We start from the raw sequence: 25517 nt of genomic DNA, 5'->3' as shown, positions 1-25517 counted from the left end.
ACATTGTAGAAAGAGTTCATCTCACTAGCCAATCGTGAGGGACATTGTAGAAAGAGTTAATCTCCCTAGCCAATTGGGAGGGATTTTGTAGAACAGGGTTTCCCAAACTCGGTCCTCGGGACCCCAAAGGGTGCACGTTTTGGGTTTTGACCTCCACTACACAGCTGATTCAAATAATCAACTAAGCATCAAGCTTTGATAATTTTTATCAGCTGTGTAGAGTTAGGCAAAAACCAAAATGTGCACCCTTCCCGAGGTCCCGAGGACGCTGTTGTTAGAAAGAGTTAATCTCACTAGCCATTCGGGAGGGACATTGTAGAAAGAGTTAATTTCACTAGCCAATCAGGAGGGACATTGTCTCTCTTTCTCTCTCACTTTCACTATCTTTTGTTCACTTTAACATTTTGTCCCAAACTCTCTCTGCCTCCCATTCCCCTTTCACTCTGTCCCTGTCTCTCATGTTCCCTCTGTCTCTCTCACTTTCACTCTGTCCCTGTCTCTCTCTATGTTCCCTCTGTCTCTCTTTTTTCTCCTCTCCCTCCCGCTCTCCAGTGTGTTCTCAGCTTGGTATTTTCCCTTTTCTCCTAAGGGGCTTTCACAGACATATGAGAGCGTGAGCGAGAGAAAGAAAGAGGGGAGGGCGAAAGAGAGAGCAAGATAAATAAAGTTATGGAATCAGACACCTGGGGAAAGGGATGGGAGGATGGAGGAAATGAAAAGAGAGGAGGAAAGAATGGAGGGATTGGGCAGTTCTGGAAATAATGAGCAAAATAACCTCAGCACTGGTGGTAAGGTATTTAGGTCAGTAGATGATCATATAAGAAGACTGCGTGTGTCTGTGTGAGAAAGTGAGTAAGGGTGTGTTTGTGTGTGTGTGACATGCACCTGCGTGCATGTGTGTGAGTCTCCGGGTCAACCAGAGGAACACACCCTAGCTGCGGTTCGAAAAAAACACACTGCCACTCTGAGTAAAGGAGAGTGTCAATCACAGACACACACACTGTCAGTTTGTAGCGTTAGTGTGCATGCACGCACAAACACTGCTAATACTGTATCATGGAGAGAGTCCAGAGAGACTAACCACAACAACTTGTCACTCAGAAATCAGGGTCAACAATGTAAGAGTCAATTATCCGTGAAATGAATGGCCTGCCAATCATCGGTGAGAGTGACATTAGCCTATTAAATGGCAATGGTACTAGGCTAGTCAGGCCCCGATGGTCCCGACAAAACTCCTGGCCCAGTGACCTATGACACACATTTAAGCGGTTACCTTTACAATAACATGATAGTATCCTTCATATACAACCATATCAGCCTATCAGAGAGACTGTGATTGTCATTCCAGAGGTAGGATACCGTCCCAGACCTTAACTGCTAGCTGGTCATTTAAGTTCATGGCATTGTTTTGTCTACTGAACAAATCAGATAGCAACAGACAGACACCCTTCCAAAACATCCATATATCCATACTCTATCATTCCAACTCCAGTGCACATGCACACACTCTATCATATTTGCTGTGGAGAATTTAGTATGTACGCATGTGTATTATTCGATTTGAACAGAGCATGTCCTATGTGCTCTCCTGTCTCTTCTCCTCTTCGCTCATGTTTGTTGTGAGTGTGTATGTGTGAGAGTGTGTGTTTACAGTATGTGTGTGTGCGTGTCTGCTTACAGTGTTTCTGCATTCAGTGTGTGTGTGTGTGTGCTTTTACATTGTGTGTGTGTACTGTGTGTACATTGTGTGTCTTAGCTTAAAGTGTGTGTGTGTGTGTGTATGCATGTGTGGTCGAACATGCGCGCATGTGTTTAAGGTGTCTGAGTTTCCCGATCCTCTCCTCCCATAGGTAGGCCTATAGCTCCTCTGTTTGTTATAACAGACTGGGGTATTTCACAGGTCCTATATTTCATGCTTATATAAACTCTGCCATTCAACTTTCGACCCATCGCTCGGTCCACGTGATTGGTCAGGAACATCTTGTTACGTGCCATTGCCACCTAGTAACAGCGTGAGATAGGCTACTCTGCATCACAGATCATGAATGAACTTTTCAGACCCGGCACCTGCATAAGGTGATTGTCATGTGTGTTTTGTGTATAAAGTGATAATGACCTAGGTGTTATTGGTTTGAGCAAGCCACTGGGCTGCGCACCACTGGGGTGACATGTCTGTCTGTTGAAACTATCAAGGACATTTGCAGGGTACTGTGCTTTAACATAGAGACAACAATAATTGAACTTCTCATTATTCACATAAAGAATAAGAGGGCGGATCTGATCCTAGATCAGTAGTGCTACTTTGGGACGTTTCGCGAATATGTGCCCTTAATCTTCAACAAATACGTAACCTTCAACAAAAAGGAGATGTAGCCTAGCATTTCTATGCTTTCTTGGCTCTCTGCATACACACTCTCTCGTTCTCAGAGTTCTCCCTCTGTCCATCTCTCTCTACCTATCTCTTTCTCAGAGTCCACACACACTCGCTCCCCCTCTCTCTTTCTCGGTGTCCTCTCTACCTCTCTCTCTCTATATCACTCTAGCCCCCTCTATCTTTCTTTCTCTCCCTCTCTCTCTGGCAATAAGGAAACCTTAAACATGTATGTCCTAGTGCCTGAGGGAACAATCAAAGTAAGAGTCTACAATAAACATGATCATCTCTAGGATGTAATATTTATGTTGAATATTTCCATGCTGCATATTCATGTAATTAGTTATGTTTTCTTGGCTATTTCCAAGTTGATTCTTTCTGGGCTCTTTCATCTCTCTCTATGTCAGGGTTCCGTAACTGGCGGCCCGCAGGCCAATTTATTTGGCCCTGTCACGGACGTTGAAGGACGGGTCAGACCAAGGCGCAGCGTGAAATGCATACATGTTTATTTTATAAAATAAACACACGAACAAAAACAACAAAACAACGTAACATGAAGTCCTCAGGCTAAACACAATACAAGCCTATACACGGAACAAGAGCCCACAAACACAGTAGGCAACTGAGCTACCTAAGTATGATCCCCAATCAGAGACAACGAGCGACAGCTGTCTCTGATTGGGAATCACACCCGGCCAAACATAGAAAACCAATACCTAGATTCTACACATAGAAAACATAACATAGATACTAAACATGCACGCCCTGACCAAACTAACTAGAGTTCTATAGGTCAAGGCGTGACAGGCCCTCAAGTTTTTCTGAATAAAAAACTAACGTTTTTTTGTATTACTTTTGTTATTGTTGGACATGAACTGTAAAAACACCAGCAAATCAACTCCAAGTGATTTTAATTTAGGAAATATTATTCTCACGCATAATAGAGAGATATAAAGTTGAAGTCGGAAGTTTACATACACCTTAGCCAAATACCTTTAAACTCAGTTTTTCACAATTCCTGACATTTAATCCTAGTAAAAATTCCCTGTTTTAGGTCAGTTAGGATCACCACTTTATTTTAAGAATGTGAAATGTCAGAATAATAGTAGAGAGAATGATTTATTTCAGCTTTAATTTATTTAATCACATTCCCAGTGGGTCAGAAGTTTACATACACTCAATTAGTACTTGGTAGCATTGCCTTTAAATTGTTTAACTTGGGTCAAATGTTTTGGGTAGCCTTCCACAAGCTTCCCACAATAAGTTGGGTGAATTTTGGCCCATTCCTCCTGACAGAGCTGGTGTAACTGAGTCAGGTTTGTAGGCCTCCTTGCTCGCACACACTTTTTCAGTTCTGCCCACAAACTTTCTATAGGATTGAAGTCAGGGCTTTGTGATGGCCACTCCAATACCTTGACTTTGTTGTCCTTAAGCCATTTTGCCACAACTGGAAGTATGCTTGGGGTCATTGTCCATTTGGAAGACCCATTTGCGACCAAGCTTTAACTTCCTGACTGATGTCTTGACATGTTGCTTCAATATATCCACATAATTTTCCTTCCTCATGATGCCATCTATTTTGTGAAGTTCACCAGTCCCTCCTGCAGCAAAGCACCTCCACAGCATGATGCTGCCACCCCCGTGCTTCACGGTTGGGATGGTATTCATCGGCTTGCAAGCAACCCCCTTTTTCCTCCAAACATAACGATGGTCATTATGGCACAACGGTTCTATTTTTGTTTCATCAGACCAGAGGACATTTCTCCAAAAAGTATGATCTTTGTCCCCATGTGCAGTTGCGAACCGTACTCTGGCTTTTTTATGGCGGTTTTGGAACAGTGGCTTCTTTCTTGCTGAGCGGCCTTTCAGGTTATGTCTATATAGGACTCGTTTTACTGTGGATATAGATACTTTGTACCTGTTTCCTCCAGCATCTTCACAAGGTCCTTTGCTGTTGTTCTGGGATTGATTTGCACTTTTCGCACCAAAGTACGTTCATCTCTAGGAGACAGAACGCGTCTCCTTCCTGAGCAGTATGACGGCTGCGTGGTCCCATGGTGTTTATACTTGCATACTATTGTTTGTACAGATGAAGGTGGTACCTTCAGGCGTTTGGAAATTGCTCCCAAGGATGAACCAGACTTGTGGAGGTCTTGGCTGATTTCTTTTGATTTTCCCATAATGTCAAGCAAAGAGGCACTGAGTTTGAAGGTAGGCCTTGAAATACATCCACAGGTACACCTCCAGTTGACTCAAATTATGTCAATTAGCCTATCAGAAGCTTCAAAGCCATGACATCATTTTCTTCAGTTTTCCAAGCTGTTTAAAAGCACAGTCAATTTAGTGTATTTAAACGTCTGACCCACTGGAATTGTGTGATATAGTGAATTATAAGTGAAATAATCTGTCTGTAAACAATTGTTGGAAGAATTACTTGTGTCATGCACAAAGTAGATGTCCTAACCGACTTGCCAAAACTATAGTATGTTAACAAGAAATGTGTGGAGTGGTTGAAAAACAAGTTTTAATGACTCCAACCTAAGTGTATGTAAACTTCCGACTTCAACTGTATGTGATCATATACAAATGTAAGCAAGGTTTGAAATGATTATGTTTAAGTCAAATGCTGTATCTGTTTGGGCTTCTTGCGGTCAATTTGCAGTTTACAAATTATTTACAATTATGTCCCAGCCCCCTGACCATCCGCTCAAGAAAAAAATTGGCCTGCTGCTAAATCTAGTCGATGATCCCTGCTCTATGTTCTGTCAGTAGAGAGCTCTTCTCCTCACAGTGAGGCTTTGTGTACTGTCCTGGACCCTGGCAAGAGCAGTCATGCGTCCGGTCACACTGTGACGTAACACCTAATAATCACACACAGGCACGCACATACACACACACGCGCATGCACGCACCCACGCACACACAAATGCACACATATAAATGCATACACACACAGAGTCCCCTCAATGTGTCTCTTGTTCTGTCCTGGTGCGGCATGCAAAGAGCCAGGTGACAATGGCACACGGGTCAGCTCACTCAGGACACGGGGGGTGTTGGGACTGGAGTAATTGGACCCATGCATGAATAACCCCATGTTCCAATAAACTCCCCCCCTCTACATCGCTAAAGAATGGATGGGTCTCGTCTCTGACTGTGAGAATGCAGTCTGAAGATGGATTTGACTTCCATTGAATGAGCGTGACTCACCCAAGCTACGATACTGACTTCTTTGATAACAAGCTACAGCAATGAAAGACAACTGAATGGAAGGGTTGTGTTTTAAAGATACAGTGATCTAACACTACAGCCAATCATGGAATCAGAGTTCAAATCCTATTGGCTGAGGGGGTTCACTGACCTTTGACCTTTTGATAAGTCATGACCCACTCCAAACACCTTGCAGGTGTTATTATGTTGTTATGCTATGGAGTTGTTACTGTTGTTATGACCTGACACTTGCCCCTGGGTAGTGCCAGCGCCAGGTATCTCCGTGCCCGTTGTGCCAACCACTGTGCCAACCACGCCACCCTAACCCCCGCAGGTGACACAGAGGGGATGCACTGCCAAGTGGGTGGGAGGTCCATGACCATGCAGGTGGTGGTGGTAATAGTTGGCACACCGTGCTCTGCCAACCTGCCAAGCCCAGGTATGCTCACGTGGCGCTGGCAACAGGATCCACCCGGGCACCGGTGCCAACATAAGTTACCTCGGTATTCCCTGGTTTTGGCACCCGTCTCTAGCACAAGACCTTGCATTATTTCATTACACGCACCACAAGCCTGAGGCAAGAAAGACACCTGACACCTCAACCACAGCCGACTGACCAAGAAACCACACCAGAGGGGTGAAAAATGAGATATATGTGTTGAGATATATGTGTGTGTGTGCTCAAGATTGACTTCGAAATTGGAGGTATGTCCATGTCCTGAGGACTTCCGAAATGCCTTCACAACTGGCCACTAGGGGCAACAGTGAGCGCTATTACCATCATAATCCCATGATTTGGATCCATAGGTCATATATTCAATCTCTGTGGTCATATGTTCAATCTCTGTGGTAGACACTAATTTTAACCCTTAACTTAACCATTTGGAATGAAGGCCTAAGGTTTTAACCCTATCCAAAACCTTAACCCTTAACTTCGAAATGTAATGTTTGTAGAAATGGAAAGATGCGGAGCAGGAGGAGTCAACCCAGGGTGCCAAAAACAATTTGAAATTTGACATTTGGAGCAACTTCGAAATTTGATGTTTGGAGAAACTTGGATATAGGTCAGAATCTGAAGTTAAATTGTTAAAACCATGTGATCTTGTATAAACGAGTGTGGTCTTGGTCAATGTAGGCTATTGGTTTTCAGAGGGGTAGATGTGGTTGCTTTTTTGACAGCCCCAGCTCTGCTCAGAGAAAAAATGTAGGGGGGAAAAAATGGAAGGAAAAAATGAAGGAAGAAATACATAGGGCTGAAGTCTGGCTGCGGTTTCTGGTTGAGAGAAACATTCTGAACTCTAACCAGCAGCTGATTTAAACTACATCCCTTCAACCCTGGAAGAATGTGCGTGCGCAGCTGGTGCGAGAGATCACAAGGGCTCGAGACATTGGTTGTCAGGGGACTGGGAGAGTCTGAGACAGAGGAGGCTGCCCAGAAAAACACAAGCGGAGGAAACGCTCTTTTATAAGACACGCGCGAGAGCCCACAGAGAGGAGGGAGGGTGTGCAAGACAGAGAGAGAGAAATAGAGAGAGAGAGGCACACGCCCTCAATTTGGTAACACTAAACCGAAGCAGATTTCTGCTTGATAACAACAATGTAATAAACATATTTTGGTTCCAAATGACTTTCCTGAATAACAGGTACGAGTACAGAAACGCATGCAGTACCATAATAACAACAAACACTGGCGTCATGCTTGGCGTAACACCTGAGTGTAAAATGCGCTCTAGTCCGGTGAGTGGGAAGGGATGGACCTGGCGCGCAGTGGTATGTGTGTGTTGGCCAGGTGATGGGGGAGTGCGAGTCGGACTCTATGGGTTTCTTTATTTATTTACCTGCCTGGTGAAAAGGATGGCGGCGTCGTGGTGGTGCTGGTTGTCGTCGTCCAGTGGGTTCTGCTGGTTCTGCCACTTGCAGAAGCTCTTGAGTGTGGCGGCTGCGTTCTTGGACACCTCCAGCCCCTTCTCCTTCTCCGTGACGATGGCCACCTTCACAACGGACAGACGGATGGGGTTCTCGATGCTGGCATGGCTGTACAACTTGGAAGCGATGGAGGCCAGCGTGAGCAGGTAGTGGTGCAGGTCCTTGCCATACTTCTTGGACATGGACTCGTCTGCAACCAGCAGGAGCTCCACGTGCCTGGCGCGCGAAACCGACCTCTTGCGCCGACTTCCCAGTGAGGGTGGAGAGGCACGTTTGGAGAACTGCGTCCACCATCTTCTGCGCTCCTTGCCCCCGTCCAGGGTGACATCGTGCCGGTCGCGTTTCCCTTTCCCTCGGCCCTTACGCTGGTGTTTCCTCGATGCATCCATGCGCCCGCGCCCTCCCTTGGTCCCACAGCTCTCGCTCACAGGCATGGCTTCGAAGCTGAAGCTCTCCCGCGTGAAGTAGTGGAGGGCGCTCTCCGCAGCCTTGTCCTGCAGCGAACGCTCGTCGTTATCGTGTCCCTTGGTTCGGATGAGGGTGTGATTGTGTAGCGCGCGTGTTTCAACGCGAAAAAGCCCTCTAGACCCCCACCACAGAGGCTGAAAACCGCCAGGGACTCGGGGTTGGAGTCCACGGTTCCCCGGTAAACACACTCCCGGTTCAAAGGCGCGGCGCCTTCTCCCGCCCCCATCAGGGTCATCACATATTTCGGACTGAAGTGATGTGACAAAATGGACTCATCCCTCTCCATATCTAACTGAAACCTTCTCCCATCCATGTAAAGCAGGTAACCAACCTTCCCACCCCCATGGTAAATCCGATCGACGTTCTGCACAACACCCTCTTTTGCAGGTGGAGCGAAAGCCCTGAAAGTAGTGAGACCCGCGGCGAGCACGGCATCGCAGCCCGTATGCAACTCCACGATGCACAGCAAAAGAAACACCAACATGCCTCCAGCAAAAGCACAAAAGACACCGGTCATCTTTACCCCAAAACAAGCAGTGCACGGTGAAACATATATATTCCAACTAAAACAGTCATGGAAACGAAGAACAAACAATTTTCAGAACAGGTCCCGTTTGAATGCGCATGGTCTCGATATCCAGCATTTCCATGAAAAGTGTAAAAACGCAGAAAAATTAAGGCATCGGAGGGAATGGAAGAAAAGACACAGCGGAGATGGAAGAAAGGAGCAGCGGAGAAACCGGCTTGAGGACTGAGCTGAACTTGGAGAACAAAACACAAAGTTTCCTCTTAATAGAGGAGAGAAAAAAAGTCCTGCCCCTTTGCACTCACTCTCCACACCACCCCCATCGTCTCTCTCTCTGCTGCGTTCTCGTGTCTGCCGAAATCAAAGCAAAGTCAAGTGCAGGAGGCTTCGGAGTCTGCCGCCCCACTCAACTCCACTTTTTGGTCCTGTCCCCGGCGCCGAGACGCAAACAGGAGTGTAAAGGAGCACTAGAACAAAGCATTTTTCTGTAATGTCACCCATATCTTCAGCCTTCCCACTAGTTGGGACAGCAAGAGCGTAGCAGTGTATGTCGTGTGCCTTTTTTAACGCGCGAGCATGTGTGTAGTCTAAATATGATCGCGCGCAAGGGTTCAATTCGAAGGGGTCATCCCTCAAAATCTTCTTCCTTTGTGAGATTGAAAAAAAGACACTCGTGTTTTGGAAGGAGATATAAAAAAAAAACGTGCCGTCATTTACAGTCACAAGGAGTCACTCTATGGACTGCTATAGAAAACCAGCGCTATGCTACAACGCTCCAGATACCCTAGTCGCCCGCGGGTTTAGCCTACTCACTGTACAGAATAACGGCTTTTGTGCGATGGGAGCAGGGGCATTCACTCTGGTCTCTGTGTGGGTCTATTGGAGGTCATTTCACTCAAGCGTGACATCATCACTACTAGCAGCCACACAATGTCAACAATAACAACAACACCAGCCACCACCACAACTCATAAGCTTCCGTTCTTGTTATAGTAGGCCAAATAGAAAATAGCACTCTATCTCAGCATTTAAATGGTGTATTTAACACCTGCCTGTTATTTTTAAAGGTTCTAAGTGTGGCTCTTTTAATAATTGAAGGGGAAACTGTAACAGTGGGCTGGAGAGTGTCTGAAGTCAGAATTGTACAACTGTAGAGATGGATAATTTATGGCATTTTCAGAATAGAAGTTCTCACAGTTCAACTGTCTCAAAAAGTGTGTGTGTCCTGTCCCATGTTCACAATGCTGAGCACACGTCTTTCTCTTTCTGTGCGGGAGGTATTTCTTCAGGATCCTGACGTCGAAGAGTCGCTGTCGTGTCTTCTTCACCACGGTGTCCATGTGGTTTGACCATTTCCGCTCCTCTGAGATGTGTACGCTGAGGAACTTGACGTTCTTGACTGTCTCCACGGCGGCCCCGTTGATGAGTATGGGGGCATGCCCAGCCTGGTTCCTCCTGGAAGTCCACAATCAGTTCCTTTGTTTTACTGATGTTGAGGGAGAGGTGGTTTACCTGGCACCACGCCATCAGAGTGCCTACCTCCACCCTGTAGGGCATCTCGTCATTGTTGGTAATCAGACCTACTACTCTTGTGTCATCAGCAAACTTGATAATGGAGTGGGAACTGTGTGAGGCCACGCAGTTGTGGGTATACAAGGAGTACAGGAGGGGAAGAGGATGGTGGCATCGTGGTGGTGCTGGTTGTCGTCGTCCAGTGGGTTCTGCTGGTTCTGCCACTTGCAGAAGCTCTTGAGCGTGGCGGCTGCGTTCTTGGACACCTCCAGCCCCTTCTCCTTCTCATGGACTTGTTTGCGACCAGCAGGAGCTCCATGTGCCTGGCGCACGAAACCGACCTCTTGCGCCGACTTCCCAGTGAGGGTGGAGAGGCACGTTTGGAGAACTGCGTTCACCATCTTCTGCTGTGCGCTCTGCTGTGCTCCTCGCTCCCGGGGAACTGTGTGAGGCCACGCAGTCGTGGGTATACAAGGAGTACAGGAGGGGACTGAGGATGCACTCTTGTGGGGCACCTGTGTTGAGAATCAGAGTCGAAGAGGTTATGTTGCCTACCTTCACAACCTGGGGGCGGCCCTTCATGAAGTCTAGGACTTAGTTGTATAGGGAAGAGTTCAGTCCCAGGTCCATGAGGAGGGACTGTTTTGGGACTGTCAGTGTGTGTGTGTCTTGGCAATAGATTGTGTCTTCAGGGAAGTGTGTGTGTGCCAGGGGTGTCATGCCTGTGTGTTTGGAGAGAGCTGATGCATACATAGCAGTCTAGGGCCAAACTCTCAGAGGGGAAGTGTGACTCTTCATGCATCTCCAGCTCTGTGTTTGTTTACTAGTTTACTGGTGGCTGAGTCACAGAACAGTGCTTTCCCATAGGAGTCATCAAAACACACAGAGCGAGAGAGAGCGAGAGAGGGAAGGAGATATGGAAACTTCCTTCTGTTTAGCCGCAAACACCCACGCACGCACCCATACACGCACACACACACACACACAAGCACCCACACACGCACACACGCACACACGCACACACACACACACAGTGTTGTAAAGCTAACCTTGTGGGGACACACAATTCAGTCCCATTCAAAATCAAATTTTCCCTAACCCCTAACCGTAAACCTAACCCTAACCCTAACCGTAACCATAATCCTAACCCTAACATTAACCCTAACCCTAGCTCCTAACCCTAACCCTAGCTCCTAACCCTAACCCTAACCCTAAAACTAACCCTAGCTCCTAACCCTGAACCTAATTCTAACCCTAACATTAATTCTAACCTTAACTCTAAACGCCCTAGAAATAGCATTTGACCTTGTGGGCAGTGGTAGAAAAAGTACTCAATTGTCATACTTGAGTAAAAGTAAAGATACATTAATAGAAAATGACTCAAGTATCAGTGAAATACTACTTGAGTAAAAGTCTAAAAGTATTTGGTTTAAATATAGTATCAGAAGTAAATGGAATTGCTCAAATGTACTTAAGTATCAAAAGTAAAAGTAAAAGTATAAACCATTTAAAATTCCTTATATTAATCAACATTTTATTTTATTTATTTATTGGCGGGTAGCCAGGGGCAGACTCCAACACTCAGACATAATTTTAAAACAAAGCATTTGTGTTTAGTGAGTCAGGAGGGATGACCAGTGATGTTCTCTTGATAAGTGTGTGAATTGGACCATTTTCCTGTCAAAAGTTATTTTGGGTGTCAGGGAAAATGTATGGAGTAAAAGTCCCGTGTAGCCCCGTGTAGCTCAGTTGGTAGAGCATGGCGCTTGCAATGCCAGGGTTGTGGGTTCGATTCCCACGGGGGGCCAGTATGAAAAAATAAATAATGTATGCACTAACTGTAAGTCGCTCTGGATAAGAGCGTCTGCTAAATGACTGAAAAGTACATAATTTTCTTTAGGAGTAAAAGTAAAAGTTGGCAAAAATATAAATAGTAAAGTAAAGTAAAGTACAGATACCCCCCAAAACTATTAAGTAGTACTTTAAAGTATTTTTACTTAAGTACTTTACACCACTGCTTGTGGGGACCAACAAAATGTCCCCAGTTGGTCAAATGTTGTTCATTTACTATTCTTGTGGGGACTTCTGGTCCCCACAAGTATAGTTAAACACGTCCACACACACGCACGCACAAGCACCCACACAACCACACTCCCTCCAACCCACCAGTCCCCATTTGTCCGCTTGAGAAAGGGCAAACGTTAGGTTATCAATAAATGTGCATTTTTGTGTGGGTGAACCCGAGCGCCCATCCTCCCCCTCTAAAATCCTGAGATGTCCCTTGTTGTACTAATCCAGTAATACTGTGGCCTAGTATGAGAGAGAGGGAGAGAGAGAGAGCGAGAGCGAGAAAGAGGGTGTGTGTGGGTGGACTTCTAAGCATGGCCAAAACATTAAACAGAACACCATGTGCTGACTGCCACCCTAAGCCTCTCCCCCTCTCACACCTCCACATGCATGACCGACACAACCAATGCCCCCCGCATTACAGCAGGTTAGCTTTTTTCCTAATGAATCTTATTCTGGAGGCAGCTCTGTAGAGTGGTCACTAGCTGACACAGCCACAAAGTCATTACATCGGATTTTAAACCCCAAAAAATAAACAAAGCAAATGTTTGTTTTCATGAATTTTTACAATTTAGCCAATTTTGACTTTGCAGCTGGCTCATCTAGCAGAAATTGCTCTGTTCTGCATCAAGGACAAGACTAATAAACGTCTACCTGCCACATTACATGGAAAATGAAAGGGTCCATTCCGGAAGTGTACTTAATCCAGAAAAGCAACAAAGAAAACTGTCACGTTATGCCCCTCTCGATGATAAACAAACAAAAATAAATGCATTGTAATGAATTTGAATTCTATGAATAATACATTTCCTGAGTTAATCACAACTTTCTCCTCCCCTGACAGCTGAGGTGTATCAGACCCAATGATGTGTATAAACCCTGGATGGCGGCAGGTACGCTAGCGGTTAAGAGAGTTGGGAAAGTAACTGAAAGGTTGTTGGTTTGAATCCCAGAGCCGACTAAAAATCTGTCGATGTGCCCTTGAGCAATGCACTTAACCCTAATTGCTCATGTAAGTTGCTCTGGATAAGAGTGTCTGCTAAATTACTAAAATAGTTCTGGTGATTTCACAAGCAACACATTTGACAAATGAAAAAAAAAAAGTATAAATACATTGTAAACCACTGAGGTGAATTCAGAATACATGTGCATTTTACAACTACATGTAAACCAATGACAGTCAATGCTGCTGCAGGTAATATTTTTTGTGTTTGCTTACACAAAATCGTGTGATTTGCTACACAAAGAACAACTTATAAAGCAACTGGTGATGATGGCAAAAAAAACTATATGGAAGGGGAGAGAGGGTAGGAAAGGGATAGAAAAGGAAAAGGAGGTGGGTGGGTTACAAAGACAACCTAAACACTCATACAGTATAGCGCTTGAGCATGGACAAACTGCATCTGCCACACATCCTCCAATATGTTTCTCTCTCTCTTTCATTCCTTCTATCTCACACACACACACTGGATCATTTCTAATCCTGATCAGCTGAAACAGAAGATGTATGCCAGGGAATCATATGGAACTAACCACCCCCTCATCTCCCCACACACACACACACACACACTAGTACCATATACAGTTCAATGGCCCAGTGAAATAGTGATAGATTGCACGTTCTGCACAGGAGTCCCAGAGTATCTAAAATACTCACCACTAAAACAACATGTGCATTACCACGCGTGCACAGACACGTGTGGAGCAGGGACAACCCAGTTCTATGGTCGCCTGCTGTGGGGGAATCCAATACAGCTAATTGACACCGGACTCTTTTACATAACCAACTGGCTAAGTGATGGTGGATGGTTCCAGAATTCCCCGGGCACAGCTCTTCATCTCGATGACTTTCTGTTTATGTCCCAAATGTCACCCTATTCCCTATATAGTGCACTACTTAGCACACTATGTAAGGAATAGGGTGCCATTAGGGATGCACACACTCTCTTTTCCTCACACACGCTCTCCCTCTCTCATGCATAATAGACTACTAATGCCCGCTGGGATAAAAATAAATCAGATAAAGAACGTTGGCATAATAATGAGAATCACAACATTTGTTCTCGAGTGATAGATGACAAGTTGGCTTTGATCCTTTCTAAAGGAGCCCATCCATCTCTTCATCGCGCTCTCTCTCTCTCCCTGACTATCTCTCACTCTCTCGCTCTGAAGTGTGGTGTGCCTGTTCAGAGGCGCTCTCTCTTCTGACATCTGTTGCTGTGGCAGCCAGGGGGGGTAGGTGACAAGTACAGGATGTCCCCTAGGACCTAGGTCACAGAGGTAACGTACCTACGCCAGTGAAATAGGACTCACTGGGGCCCTTGCTCCCTGCCATCCAGGACCTCTATATCAGGTGGTGAAAGGAAGGCCCTGAAAATCGTTAAAGATTCCATCCACCCAAGCCATAGACAGTTCTCTCTGCTTCCGCACGGCAAGTGGAACCGGTGCATCAAGTCTGACACCAACAGTCTCCTGAACAGCTTCTATCTCCAAGCCATGACACTGCTAAATAGCTAACAAAATGACTATACACACTGAGTTGACCCTTTTTTGCACACTCACAGGGCCCTTCACACTCACGCACACTGACACTCCAACACACACACGTAACACTCACTTCATCATTTGCTCACACACACATAATATGGTCACACACACCCACTCACATACAATCATCATATACTCTGCCGCTACTCTGTTTATCATATATCCTGATGCCTAGCCACCCTTGACCTATACATATCTACCACTCCAGTATCCCTGCACATTGTAAATATGGTACTGGAACTGACTGACCCTGTATATAGTATGCTTACTCACTTTCTCATGTTCTTCTTATTTCTTATTTTTATTTATTGTGTGTTTTTGTTCTACCTTAAGTTATTTTTAGTATTACATTGTTATTGATTACTGCATTGTTGGGTTTAGAGCTAGCAAGAAAGGCATTTCACTGTACTTGTGCGTGTGACATTAAAACTTGATACTCTGTGGAGGAACACAGCCTTCTGTACACACACACAGGCAGTCACACACACAAACACATACGTATGCACACACTCGTTTAATACAACAAAAGCATGTTTTTTTTTAAATTATGATTTCAATGAGAAAGTAAACAAAGAAACATGTTACTGAAATAAAAGAGCCATTTCCATGGCTCACAATTTGTAAACCGAGATGACAGTGTACGTTTCCAGCAGCTTTGAGAAGTAAAATAGAACACATTGGATCATGATTAGTCACAGTTGTCACATACTGTAGAACAAGTAATAGTCCCAGCGCTTTTCACATGATTGTGAAGCTCTTACATTATGCAATTAGATTATATACAGTAGAACTTCAAAGATACGAGCCTCGGAATTACAGATAGACCAATCAACCAAACAGGCAATATGAAACTGGGAACTTCTGTAAAACGTAAATGTTGCTTACATGGTCTAAAAAACACATCAGATATTACAGTATCTGGATAAATGATTAGAAAACACATGTAAAAAAAATATATATGTATATATTTTCTGGAACAAATATTTTCTATAAAAATATATAAAATCAATATATTCTATAATGCGTTTTGTAAGTGAATTTCAAAGTTACGGACATTTCAGTGTTCCGAACAACCTCCATTCCAGACATGTTCGTATGTCGGAGTTCCTACTATACACTGAGTGTACAAAACACCTTCCTAATATTGAGTTGTACCCCCTTTTGCCTCAATTAGTCGGGGCATGGACTCTACAAGGGGTCGAAAGCATTCCACATGGATGCTGGCCCATGTTGACTCCAATGCTTCCCACGGTTGTGTCAAGTTGGCTGGATGTGCTTTGGGTGGTGGACCATTCTTGATACACACGGGAAACTGTTGAGCGTGAAAAACACAGAAGCGTTGCAGTTCTTGACACACTCAAACCGTTGCGTCTGGCACCTACTACCATACCCCGTTCAAAGGCACTTAAATATTGTGTCTTGCCCTTTCACCCTCTGAATGGCACAAATACCCAATCCATGTCTCAATTGTCTCAAGGCTTAAAAATCCTTCTTTAACCTGTCTCCTCCCCTTCATCTACACTGATTTAAGTGGATTAAACAAGTGATATCAATAATGGAGCATAGCTTTCACCTGGATTCACCTGGTCAGTCTATGTCATGGAAAGAGCAGGTGTTCCTAATGTTTCGTACACTCAGTGTATAATATGTCTCTGATTATTACTTATGTTTTCAACATGGTACTATTGCATTCATTTTACTTGTTTCATTATTTCATTGTTCAACACAATAAATAGCAAAAAGGAGAAAATATCCTTTACGGTATGATATTTTTTATTTATTTTCACTACTTCCAATCCAGAGGAGATTTCTCATTTTCTGTAAACAGTTTCAGCCCTATGGGCCCTGGTTAAAAGTAGTAGTGCACTATATAGGGAATAGGGTGCCATTTCAGACCCAATCAGTCTGATCAAAATAGTCCAGTCAGAAACCATTGGCTAGTCTGACTGAAATTATGATGAGGTAATGATCTGTGTCACACAGCAGCTCATTAATGTCAGTCCCATGATCACATATAAATATAAAAGTGTTTGTCTCGCTCTACTCCTCCCTCACTCCCATCCCTTCTCTACACAGTCAGCCGGTCACAATTCGATCCCTAACCTTCCCATTGGCCCCAACGTTTGCAGATGTGTAAGGTGGAAGCAATATGGCGGAAGCTTTATTACTACACTGCTTACACCTATCCAGAACCTTCAGATGAGGGGTTAGGGCCAAGGTGGAGGGAATAGGGAGCGATTTGGGACTGGCTTTTATCCCTCCCTCCCTTTCCCTCTCTTTCCCCCCTCCCCTTCTCCTTCATTCACAAAAACACACACAGTCAGGGGCATGTCACTAAGCCCAGTCCACGTATCCCATGCCCAATAGCATACAACTGGATTCCATCACAGTTTCAACCACCATCCTGTCTCCATTTATCTGTGAGGACACAACAGAGGGGCAGAGGCCTTCCCATCTCCATAGAAACATCCCTTGATCCCCGATTCCGATCTGTCCCATTGGTGCGCAGAAACCGTGAGACCGTATCATTGGCTAAACCCAGGGTGGTCATCCCTAGATCACGTCTGCGATTGGCTCCTTGGGTTTCTCGGCGGTGAGAGCCAGACAGGGGTCAAAGGTGAGAGAGGTGGTCCGGTGGTCCAGGGCTAAATTGGAGTTGGGGGCAGGACGACACAGCCGGCGGAAACGCTACAGGCAACAGGAGAGATGGACGGGTTGTTAGTCACACACAACATATGCCTTAATGCACTGTACAGTATGTCTTATATGCTTAGTACAGTCTTCTGCACTGACTTACTGGCCAACCTAGTCACTATAGCATGATGGGAAGGTACAAGTTATTTTCAAGGCACACTAACTAATGTCTTGTATAATCATAGGGTAAGTCACAGGGGAGATGGAGGTAAGTAAGTGTAGAGTCAGTCCACATAGTGCAGTGTTGGACGGTAGGGGCAAGAGTAACAGTTAATGTGAGAGTCAGGGTTATGGTAAGGTAGTAGTTGGTTGTTGGTGTAAAAAATGTCACTGTGTGACTGACCTGTGTTAGGCTGCCGGGGGTGGTGGCCAGTGCGTAGAGCGCACAGATGGGCAGCAGGGAGACAGAGGAGAGGGTGAGGAGCCAGCCTAGGGCTGTGGCCCACCCCGGGGCTACTACGCCCTTCCCCAGGGACAGAGGGGACCAGCACACCAAGGAGAACACAAACGTTGCCTGGAGAGAGAGACAGAGAAAGAGAGTTGCACACACACATTGCTTGTCTGAATATGACCTAATGGAATCATCTTGGACCAGTGTATCAGTCTGATTCAACATTTATCCATTTATAGGGTAAGAAATGTATAGAGAAAAGTCACAACAACTAGATTCTGCAAAAAAGGTAACCAAATAATTCACACAATTGCTCACATGTATACACAGATATCCAATGACAGACACAATTGGGATATGTGAAGTTCACAGGACTCCTCCCACACACAGGGGTCAAGGGTTAAAGGTCACTCACCGTGCACATGGCTGGCGTCAGGTAGCGCCAGCACAGCTTGAAGAAGGGCAGCGGGCTGTAGCCAATCATGTGCTTAATGTTGTCATTGAACCTGTCAGGCCCTAAGGAACAGGGCGAGGGTTATTACGTGGTTCTGTGGTCAAGGCCTGGTTCTGACCACAACAATGGTTGAACCATGGTTCTGAATTGAAAGGACCATAAAAGGTCAGTCTGAAGTCCAGGCACAATCTTGAAGACCAGTAATTGAAAACTAGAAAATGGCCCTAGAGACCCCAAACCACTTAAATCAGAGCACAGACCCATATAAGACCGTAGAACAGGATATTGTCTAAGGTCCTGAATAGACCACCTTTAAATCCCACGGTCGTAACGACCATGGAGGACCCACTGGAGACCTGACCGCAGTCTAAACGACCTTGGTCAAACCCAATTTCCACAGCTCTCCACGGGGATGTAAAGCATGCCTACCTCAACTCTCCCTGGGCCTATATACAGTGCATTCGGTAAGTATTCAGACCCCTTCCCTTTTTACACATTTTGTTACGTTACAGCCTTATTCTAAAATAGATTAAATTAACTTTTTTCCTCATCAATACCCCATAAAGGGATAACAGGTTTTTAGAGATTTTTGCACATTTACATAAATATTCAGACCCTTCGATATGAGACTCGAAATTGAGCTCAGGTGCATCCTGTTTCCATTGATCAACCTTGAGATGTTTCTACAACTTGATTGGAGTCCACCTGTGGTAAATTCAATTGATTGGACATGATTTGGAAAGGCACACACCTGTCTATATAAGGTCCCACAGTTGACAGTGCATGTCAGAGCAAAAACCAACCCATGAGGTCGAAGGAATTGTCCGTAGAACGCAGAGACAGGATTGTGTCGAGGCACAGATCTGGGGAAGGGTACCAAAAAATGTCTGCAGCATTGAATGTCCCCAAGAACACAGCGGCCTCCATCATTCTTAAATGGAAGAAGTTTGGAACCACCGAGACTCTTCCTAGAGCTGGCTGCCCGGCCAAACTGAGCAATCGGGGGAGAAGGGCCTTGGTCAGGGAGGTGACCAAGAACCCGATAGTCACTCTGACAGAGCTCCAGAGTTCGTCTGTGGAGATGGGAGAACCTTCCAGAAGGACAACCATCTCTACAGCACTCCACCAATCAGGCCTTTATGGTAGACTGGCCAGACGGAAGCCACTCCTCAGTAAAAGGCATATGACAGCTCGCTTGGAGTTTGCCAAAAGGCATCTAAAGGACTCTCAGACCATGAGAAACAAGATTCTCTGGTCTGATGAAACCAAGATTGAACACTTTGGCCTGAATGCCAAGCGTCACGTCTGGAGGAAACCTGGCACCATCCCTATGGTGAAGCATGGTGGTGGCAGAATCATGCTGTGGGGATGTTTTTCAGCGGCAGGGACTGGGAGACTAGTCAGGATCGAGGCAAAGATGGAGCAAAGTACAGAGAGGTCCTTGATGAAAACCTGCTCCAGAATACTCAGGACCTCAGACTGGGGCGAAGGTTCACCTTACAGCAGGACAACGACCCTAAACACACAGCCAAGACAACTCAGGAGTAGCTTCGGGACAAGTCTCTGAATGTCCTTGAGTGGCCCAGCCAGAGCCCGGACTTGAACCCGATCGAACATCTCTGGAGAGACCTGAAAATAGCTGTGCAGCGACGCTTCCCATCCAACCTGACAGAGCTTGAGAGGATCTGCAGAAAAGAATGGGAGAAACTCCCCAAATAAAGGTGTGCCAAGCTTGTAGCGTCATACCCAAGAAGACTCAAGAATGTAATCGCTGCCAAAGGTGCTTCAACAAAGTACTGAGTAAAGGGTCTGAATACTTATGTAAATGTCATCTTTCTGTTTTTTTATTTTTTATACATTAGCAAAATTCTATAAAAACCTGTTTTTACTTCGTCATTATGGGGTATTGTGTGTAGATTGATGAGGGAAAAACACAATTTTATCCATTTTAGAATAAGGCTGTTACATAACAAAATGTGGAAAAAGTGAAGGGGTCTGAATACTTTCCGAATGCACTGTAGGCACGCATGTTTGACGCTAAACGCACACACACACAAACACACACACACACACAGTTCCCACTGCTTAGGAATCCACTAGAGCAGACAGGTTCCCACCTCACACAGACTGCTCCAGTCCCCATCATCATTCCTATCTGTGTCTCTACCTCCTGGCTCGGGCCCTTATCGTAAAACAACAATTGCCTCTTACACTCTCAACTTACATGGAAACAAATTAAAGTAGAACACCCAAAATCCCTCTACAGCTCCACTGTAGACTATCTGCAGATTTACACCCTGGCTTGTCTATGTTAGAGACTTAGTGTTAGCATTAGTGTTAGCATTTGAGGCAGATCTATGCTCAGGCTTTTCTGTCTGTCTGGAGTTTTTGGGATGTTAGCGTTAGAACGTTAGTATGTTAGCGTTCGAGGCAGATTGATGCTCAGGTTTTTCTGTCACTTGAGTTTTTCTATGTTAGCGACTTAGAGTTAGCATCTAAGGGAGATTCATGCCTGAGCTTTTCTTTGTCTAATGTTTTTGTGTGTTAGTATCTGAGGCAGCTACTGTGGGCTTCCCAGGGCCCCATGGCTGAGACTGTGTGGCGACACGTTCAGCGGGAAGATTTAGGGGCTGGGGAGACAGTGACTAATTAATAGGGCTGGCGCTGGCTCTGTCTCCACTACACTCCAGCTCACACTGAATGTCTGCAGCTCACAATAGACTACTCCAGATTCATATACTGTTGACCTGAATAGAAATATGGAAGGTAAGGGGAGAGGACGTATAAGATTTGTGCATAGTTAAACAACACCACCGGTGGCTCACTTTGTGTGTAATTGCACAATTGAGAGAGACAGCCATAGAGAGATATATAGATAAAAGTAAGAAAGAAAGAAATTACTGTGTTTCGAGGCACCCATCAGAGGGTGTGTTCAATGTTAAGTGTACATTAGGGTGAATGATGTTGTGTTAAGGTTGTGATAAGGTATTTATTGTGCACAGCCTCTGGACTCACCGTAAACCCAGCCCACAGCCACTGACTGGAAGATGGACAGGAGCAGCAGACTGGCCCCACTGCAGGAGTAGTGGTCATAGATCTGGAACACATAGAGACCACCCTATCCAAAGAGAGTGAGAGAACATTACGTCACAGATTTATCACCACGTCATAGATCTATACAATTAAAAAGATAGAGGGATATTATTTAATTGGGAGAATACATTTGGATAATGTACTAATTGTAACAGAGTGTCTAGCGGTATGTGAATATGTCAACTAGTTGGACATTAGTTCAAATAGACAGACAGACAAACAGACAACCAATCATGTAGACCAGTGTTTCCCAACCCTGGTCCTAGAGTACCCCCAACTGTACACATTTTCATTGTAGCCCTGGATAAGCCTCAATGAGTTGAATGAGGTGTGTTTGTCCAGCGCTACAACTAAAATGTGTACTGTTGGGGGTACTCGAGGACCAAGGTTGGGAAACACTGATGTAGACAGATAGACAGACAGGCAAGCAGACAGACAGACAGACAGACAGACAGACAGCTAGCCAGCCAGCCAGCCAGCCAGCCAGCCAGCCAGTCAGCCAGCCACCCAGCTAGCCATGTAGCTAGTCATGTAGACAGCCCCCCAAGCTAGCCAGCCAGTCATGTGTCCAGTAAAACAGACAACCATCCATCCACCTAGACTGACGACTCACACTAAGTTCTTCTGCTGCTCTGTCGTTCGCTACATACTTTAGTCTGGGACTGCCATCATTGAAGTTGTTTATGGTGAGGAGGGACACAAGGGGCATTGTACAATTACAAAGTAATCAGCGATTGGATCGTCTCTAACCAATCAGAGTATCAAAGCCAAAGACACATTTTCTAACCGCCGCTTTACCCACGTGTGCTCTTGCTCTGGCCCAACCCATTGGTTTCTGGACCAATCAGACAGCCCTGAATGTGTTCGCATTCGGTGAATGGTCGGGGAGGTACTCAGATTCAGACTTCCAGAGAAGAAACTAATGTCAATGGGCATGGCGTAGCGTTTGGCCGAAGCAAGGAGTCTGGGTAGCCAGGCAATCATCCACCCACCCACCCATTCATCCATCCACCCATTCATCCATCCAACCAGACTCACCGGGGTGACCATGACCAGGCCAACCAGGAAGCAGACGACACACACCATCAGCAGCAGCAGCTCACGTCGATAACCCAGCCGGATCACCGTAGGGTAGAGGTCAGTCACAGAGGTCATAAGGGCCTCCAGGCTCACAAACTGGACAGGGGGTGGAAGGGGGAGGGGAACGGGGTAGGTTGGTATGTGTAAGATGGTTGTTACATTGCAATGCTTGTCTGTTGCATACTGTGTGTGTGTCTGCGTGTGCATGTCGATACGATGCTTGTTACATTGTAATTATTTGTTATATACTGGATGCATGAGTGGAAGAGACCCTGTGTGTTTGTGTGTGAGTGTGTGTGTGCGTGCCACACACACACCTGTGTGTCCAGCCCCAGCATGATGATCATGAGGAAGAAGCACACAGCCCACAGCTGAGGGAGAGGCATCATGGCTACAGCCCGAGGGTACGCGATGAAGGCCAGCCCAGGGCCTGGAGAGAAACACACACAGTCAGACACACACAGCCATACACAGTCAGACATACAGTCAGACAAGCACAGCCATACAACACAGTCAGACACATTCAGTGCCTTTAGAAAGTATTCACACCCCTTGACTTTTTCCACATTTTGTTCTGTTACAAAGTGGGATTAAAATGGATTTAATTGTACTTTTCTGTCACAAAAAGACTCTGTAATGTCAAAGTGGAAGAATAAAAAATAACATTTATTAAACACTAATATATTTTGATTATATAAGTATTCAACCCCCTATGCCAATACATGTAACATTTACATTTTCGTCATTTAGCAGACACTCTTACCCAGAGCGACTTACAAATTGGTGCATTCACCTTATGATAGCCAGTGGGACAACCACTTTATAATATATTTTATATTTTTTACAATTTTTCTTTTTTTTTGGGGTGGGGTAAAGGTGGGTAGAATGATTACTTTATCCTATCCCAGGTATTCCTTAAAGAGGTGGGGTTTCAAGTGTCTCCGGAAGGTGGTGAGTGACTCCGCTGTCCTGGCGTCGTGAGGGAGCTTGTTCCACCATTGGGGTGCCAGAGCAGCGAACAGTTTTGACTGGGCTGAGCGGGAACTGTGCTTCCGCAGAGGTAGGGGGGCCAGCAGGCCAGAGGTGGATGAACGCAATGCCCTCGTTTGGGTGTAGGGACTGATCAGAGCCTGAAGGTACGGAGGTGCCGTTCGCCTCACAGCTCCGTAGGCAAGCACCATGGTCTTGTAGCAGATGCGAGCTTCAACTGGAAGCCAGTGGAGTGTGCGGAGGAGCGGGGTGACGTAAGAGAACTTAGGAAGGTTGAACACCAGACGGGCTGCGGCGTTCTGGATGAGTTGTAGGGGTTTAATGGCACAGGCAGGGAGCCCAGCCAACAGCGAGTTGCAGTAATCCAGACCGGAGATGACAAGTGCCTGGATTAGGACCTGTGCTGCTTCCTGTGTAAGGCAGGGTCGTACTCTGCGAATGTTAGAAACACCTTTGGCCCCGATTACAGCTGTGAGCCTTTTGGGGTAAGTCTCTAAGAGTTTTGCACACCTGGATTGTACAATATTTGCCCATTATTCTTTTTTAAATTCTTCAAGCTCTGTCAAGTTGGTTGTTGATCATTGCTAGACAGCCACTTTCAAGTCTTGCAATAGACTTTCAAGCCAATTTAAGTAAAAACTGTAACTCGGCCACTCAGGAACATTCAACTCCAGTGTAGATTTGGTCTTGTGATTTAGGTTATTGTCCTGCTGAAAGGTGAATTCATCTCCCAGTGTCTGTTGGAAAGCAGACTGAACCAGGTTTTCCTATAGGACTTTGCCTGCGATTAGCTGTACTCCATTTATTTTTATCCTAAAAAACTCCTTAATCCTTGCCCATAACATGCATACCCATTACATGATGCAGCCACCACCATGCTTGAAAATATGAAGATTGGTACTCAGTGATGTGTTGTGTTGGATTTGCCCCAAACATAACGCTTTGTATTCAGGACAAAAAGTTAATTTCTTTGCCACATCTTTTGCAGTATTACTTAAGTGCCTTGTTACAAACCCCCACACCATCACACCATCACACCTCCTCCATGCTTCATGGTGGGAATCACACATGTGGAGATCATCCGTTCACCTACTCTGCGTCTCACAAAGACACATCGGTTGGAAATAAAAATCTCAAATTTGGACTCATCAGACCAAAGGACAGATTTCCACCAGTCTAATGTCCATTGCTCGTGTTTCTTGGCCCAAGCAAGTCTCTTCTTCTTATTGGTGTCCTTTAGTAGTGGTTTCTTTGCAGCAATTCGACCATGAAGGCCTGATTCACGCAGTCTCCTCTGAACAGTTGATGTTGAGATGTGTCTCTTACTTGAACTCTGTGAAGCATTTATTTGGGCTGCAATCTGAGGTGCAGTTAACTCTAATGAACGTATCCTCTGCAGCAGAGGTAACTCTGGGTGTTCCTTTCCTGTGGCGGTCCTCATGAGAGCCAGTTTCATCATAGCGCTTGATGGTTTTTGTGACTGCACTTGAAGAAACTTTCAAAGTTCTTGACATTTTCCTGATTGACTGACCTTCATGTCTTAAAGTAATGATGGACTGTCATTTCTCTTTGCTTATTTGAGCTGTTCTTGCCATAATATGGACTTGGTCTTTTACCAAGTAGGGCTATCTTCTGTATACCCCTACCTTGTCACAACACAATTGATTGGCTCAAATGCATTAAGAAGGAAATAAATTCCACAAATTAACTTTTAACAAGGCACACCTGTTAATTGAAATGCATTCCAGGTGACTACCTCATGAAGCTGGTTGAGAGAATGCCAAGAGTGTGCAAAGTTGTCATCAAGGCAAAGAGTGGCTACTTTGAAGAATCTCAAATATAAAATATATTTTGATTTGTTTAACACTTTTTTGGTTACTACATGATTCCATGTGTTATTTCATAGTTTGATGTCTTTACTATTATTCTACAATGTAGAAAATAGTAAAAATAAAGAAAATCCCTGGAATGAGTAGGTGTGTCCAAACTTTTGACTGGTACTGTATATTGGCATAGAAAACTGTAATGTACCTGACTGGGCCACATCTGCGATGTCCACGCCCTGCTCCTGAGCCATGAAGCCCAGCACAGAGAAGATGGCAAAGCCTGCCAGGAAGCTGGTGGCACTGTTCAGCAGGCACAGGGAATAACAGTCCCTGGCAAACAACACAGACAATCACAATCAATCACT

At 45.2% G+C, this 25517-nt stretch overlaps 2 protein-coding genes across 5 annotated transcripts in view; both read right to left on the bottom strand.

Annotated features, from left to right (window-relative positions):
- Positions 1-7416: 7416 nt before the first annotated feature.
- LOC123486600 (A disintegrin and metalloproteinase with thrombospondin motifs 5-like) lies at positions 7417-14412 on the bottom strand (the record flags this gene model as incomplete). Its single annotated transcript, XM_045217969.1, has 4 exons — positions 14367-14412; positions 10197-10452; positions 9875-9953; positions 7417-8106 (listed from the first exon to the last, which is right to left on the bottom strand). Coding segments are annotated over exons 1-4 (1071 nt in total), but the record flags the coding sequence as incomplete, so codon positions are not given.
- Positions 14413-16376: 1964 nt separating this feature from the next.
- LOC121553339 (sodium- and chloride-dependent GABA transporter 2) overlaps positions 16377-25517 on the bottom strand; it is a 50816-nt gene continuing 41675 nt past the window's right edge. For all 4 annotated transcript variants that reach the window (XM_045217968.1, XM_045217966.1, XM_045217967.1 and 1 more), the window contains exons 9-15: positions 25358-25482; positions 22654-22766; positions 22295-22432; positions 21179-21281; positions 18125-18225; positions 17662-17832; positions 16377-17312 (exon numbers count right to left, since the gene is read on the bottom strand). In XM_045217968.1, coding sequence (XP_045073903.1) covers positions 17178-17312; positions 17662-17832; positions 18125-18225; positions 21179-21281; positions 22295-22432; positions 22654-22766; positions 25358-25482 — 886 coding nt within the window. In that variant the 3' untranslated portion in view covers positions 16377-17177. The remainder of the gene's footprint in view (positions 17313-17661; positions 17833-18124; positions 18226-21178; positions 21282-22294; positions 22433-22653; positions 22767-25357; positions 25483-25517) is intronic.

This window comes from Coregonus clupeaformis, unplaced genomic scaffold (genome assembly GCF_020615455.1).
Source record: "Coregonus clupeaformis isolate EN_2021a unplaced genomic scaffold, ASM2061545v1 scaf1294, whole genome shotgun sequence".
In the NCBI taxonomy this organism is placed as follows: domain Eukaryota; kingdom Metazoa; phylum Chordata; class Actinopteri; order Salmoniformes; family Salmonidae; genus Coregonus; species Coregonus clupeaformis.
The sequence above is the reverse complement of the archived record's forward strand: the minus strand, read 5'-3'. Positions and strand labels throughout refer to the sequence as shown.